Source organism: Nerophis lumbriciformis, linkage group LG31 (assembly GCF_033978685.3).
Source record: "Nerophis lumbriciformis linkage group LG31, RoL_Nlum_v2.1, whole genome shotgun sequence".
Classification (NCBI taxonomy): domain Eukaryota; kingdom Metazoa; phylum Chordata; class Actinopteri; order Syngnathiformes; family Syngnathidae; genus Nerophis; species Nerophis lumbriciformis.
The window spans coordinates 31,308,899-31,312,500 of NC_084578.2; the positions used below are offsets into that span (position 1 = coordinate 31,308,899).

At 43.9% G+C, this 3,602-nt stretch overlaps 1 protein-coding gene across 3 annotated transcripts in view; it reads left to right on the forward strand.

Annotated features, from left to right (window-relative positions):
- Positions 1–678: 678 nt before the first annotated feature.
- Positions 679–3,602, forward strand: part of LOC140677443 (uncharacterized) — an 11,758-nt gene continuing 8,834 nt past the window's right edge. For all 3 annotated transcript variants that reach the window (XR_012049245.1, XM_072911982.1, XM_072911983.1), the window contains exons 1-2: positions 679–939; positions 2,213–2,353. Coding sequence is in view for 2 of the 3 variants with exons in the window: in XM_072911982.1 (XP_072768083.1) it covers positions 778–939; positions 2,213–2,353 (303 nt within the window). In the remaining variant the exon portion in view is untranslated. The remainder of the gene's footprint in view (positions 940–2,212; positions 2,354–3,602) is intronic.

A 3,602-nucleotide genomic window follows, 5' to 3' on the forward strand; every position in this document is an offset into this window, starting at 1 on the left:
ATGTATTTAGTCTGTATCTTTTCTTTTTCTTTAAAAAAAAAAAGCGGGCCCATGGGCGTGACTTCCGCCTCGCTCGTATCCGTTTATGGCGTCGGCGATCAAAGGTAAGGACTGTTGAATGACCAGACGGAGGGTAATACTTTATAAAGTGAACTCTGTTTATTCTCAACTCGCTGGTACAGCTGTCAGTCCTGTTATGTTATTGTTTTAAATAACACATCGTTGGATGACTTGCAGAACTGTCTTTTAATCACGATCACATATTACAAACGCTACTTCAACACTCATGCGTACAAGGTGTGTACCTCTCTCAAGAGTCCTACCTGACACCTACTATATATTGGTTCCTAGTCATTTGTAGAGTCTTACTACCACCATGTGGTCAAACACTATCATTACAAGTCCCACTGGTTGATCTCACAACACAATATATAGAAAACAAAAGGCTTGCGCATGCGCGGACCCCGGCCCTTGATATATAATTACTTAATAGTAATTATAATTACTTAATAGTAATTATATATCAAGGGCCGGGGTCCGCGCATCACCCTAACCCTTGTCAAATGTTTTTTTTATTTTCAACAATTTTACACATCAGTCAGGTTGAACAAAACATGTCAAGGAAAGAAAAAAAAAAAGCAAATACAAAGAGTATTAAAAATAATAAAAAATATGATACAATTTAAAAAATATATATATAATTACTATTAAGTAATTATTAAGTCACTTGAAAACTTTTTTATAAAGATATCTATTGTGACGTAACATTATCAGGTAATGAGAAGGGACCTTTATTTTGAAGGCGAGTTGCTCTCTCCTCTAGTTTCCGGCAGGCTCCGCACGACAGTCAGACGCCCGCTCGTTTACACACGAGACAGCTTTGCGTGTTTCAGCGCTCCAAGTTTGGTGTTTCTTCCCACAAAGTGCCTTGGAAACATTGTAAGTCCTGTGTCTGTTTTATGAGTGACATGAAGACGTTGTGTGTGCGTGTAAATGTAGAAATAGTGCAACAATAGCTTGTTCTACTGTTTAGCTTGTTGCTACTTAGCATGCAGCTTCTTTGCTCGCTAGCTCACTCCTCTGAGGGAGGGTGCAATGTTTGGAAATGTCAATCTTATTCATGTGTGGCTTTGAGTCTTACATGGGCCATTTACATCACTTTATGAGCACTCTTTACATGCTATTGTGTGAAAACATGTTATGCAGCAAACATTTATGGAAATGTAGTTACTTAGTAGTGTTTATTTGACAAATAGCTTGTGTCTCTTTATACAGTTTTACAACAAAAAAGAGAAGATAAAAGCAAAAATACATTCAAGGAAAAGAGAAAACAAAGAACGAAATGACCAATTAGACAAGAAGAAAGGAAAAGTGCATTCTCCGTGAAAACCACTAAAGCTTCTTAAAGATTTCCTTGGGATCTTCATGTTAGCTATCTGTCAACTTGTTTACGTCACAGACACGTAGGACGGAATACTATTTAAGAGTTTTTGTACTTTTAACCATTTTCCCACATTTAATTGATAATTTGAAAGCCAATTAGAAAATGTTTTTACTTTCAGAAATCAATATTTATGCAAAACATTTTTTGCTTGCAGTATAATGTTTACAAACATTTATATGTTACTATCATCTATATATATGTCAAATGTGATCTCTTTTATTGTGAATGGGGACATCTCCACACCCTTAGACATGTTTGTCAACACTATTATGCTGCAAGCAACAATTTTTATACATATATGTCGATTTCTGAAGTTAAAACCTTAATCAATCAATCAATGTTTATTTATATAGCCCTAAATCCCAAGTGTCTCAAAGGGCTGCACAAGCCACAACGACATCCTCGGTACAGAGCCCACATAAGGGCAAGGAAAAACTCACCCCAGTGGGACGTCGATGTGAATGACTATGAGAAACCTTGGAGAGGACAAGACCTACATGTTTTTTAATTGGCTTAATGGTTTCAAATTACCATTTCAATCTTGGACAATGATTAAAAGTACCAAATACCTTCAATTGGGTTAGGGTTAGGGTTGGGGTTGGGGTTAGGGTTAGGGTTAGGTTTGGGGGTAGGTTTTAGGTAAGGAGAAGGGAATGGTTAGGGTTAGGGAAGAGGGGGGTTGGGGGATATGGGAAAAATAAAGAAGGGAAAAATGGGAATGTGCACTCTCGTCACAATCCAACGGGCTCACACTCACACCTCATTTAGGCCCCCTGGATGTCTGGTGCCCAATTTGGAGATCCAACGGAGCTCCGCCCGGTGGCGTTGGGCGAGGCTCCATTTGGGATCCGTCTCCACGACAGTCGCCCGGACGGAAGACCACCCGTGTCGGAGAAAATGCTGAACCAGGTGAGTGCTGGTATTTTTTTGCCTAACGATGTTGTACTTGTGTTGGGCGAATCTCCTAGCTAAGGTATTGCCCGTCTCGCCCACGTACATATCGCCACATCGTTGGCACCGAATCACGTACACACAGTTGTGTGTACGTGTGTCGGCCGCCACGGCACAACGGCTGGAAAACCTTGCGGTTGTGGGGGTTCACCAACCATGGTGAGTGGCGGACAAGGGTGTCCCTCCTAGTGGAGGGCGGGTCTCTCAATGAGCTGACCATGGCCCTGACCAACAGATCATTCAAGTTGGGGTTCTTACGGTAGGCCGGCACCACGTAGCGCCCCGGCAGCCTCCCGCTACTCTCCACAAAGGTCCGGAAGTGGTCTTTGACCTTCCTGGCGACCCGCACGGCCCAGGGAGAGTAGGTGGTTATCAGAGGGATCATGTCGGTCCCAGGGGGAGGCCCCTTCGGGTCCAAGAAGACCCTCAACTGCCGTCTGAGGAAGGACCTGGCATAGCCCCTCCCCTTCAGGGCAGAAAAGAGGGTCCTCGAGGCCGTCAGGAAGTCCTCCCTTCTGGTGCAGACACGATGAAACCTCAACAATTGGGATTTCACCAACCCCGCGAAGGTATGCTTGGGGTGGAAGCTGCTTTTGAAGAGGAGCGCGTGGGTGTCGGTCTCCTTGAAGAACACCCTGATGTCCAAGTGTTGCGTGTCGGCAAAGTCGGGACCCTTGAATGTCGTGGTGTCCAAAAAGTCGACCGATGTGTTGCTCGTGGTCGACTTGATGGTGATATTTTTATTGTGAATGTTCAGCGTATTTAAGAACACGCTGAACTCCTCACTGGAATGGGTCCAGACACCCCAGATGTCATCCAGGTACCGGAAGTAGTGGAGAGGACGTTTTGGGCAGGCGGCCAAGGCAGAGGTCTCCCACTCTGCCATGAAAATGTTGGCATACGCCGGTGCAAATTTCTTGCCCATAGCAGTGCCCTTAATTTGGAGGTAGAAACGACCGTCAAACTCAAAGTCGTTTCTCCTCAAATTAATGTCGAGGAGCTGCAAGAGCTCCTTTTCGGGCCTGCTGACGTCGCGGTACCTGTAGAAGACATTTTTGACAGCCTGTATCCCCTCATTTATATCAATGTTTGTATACAGGCTGTCAATGTCGATGGTAAACAAAATGGCATCTGGGGGAATGCAGACCTTCTTGATTTTATCAATAAAATCATAGGTATCCCTGAGGTAGCTGTCGTGCAGAACGGA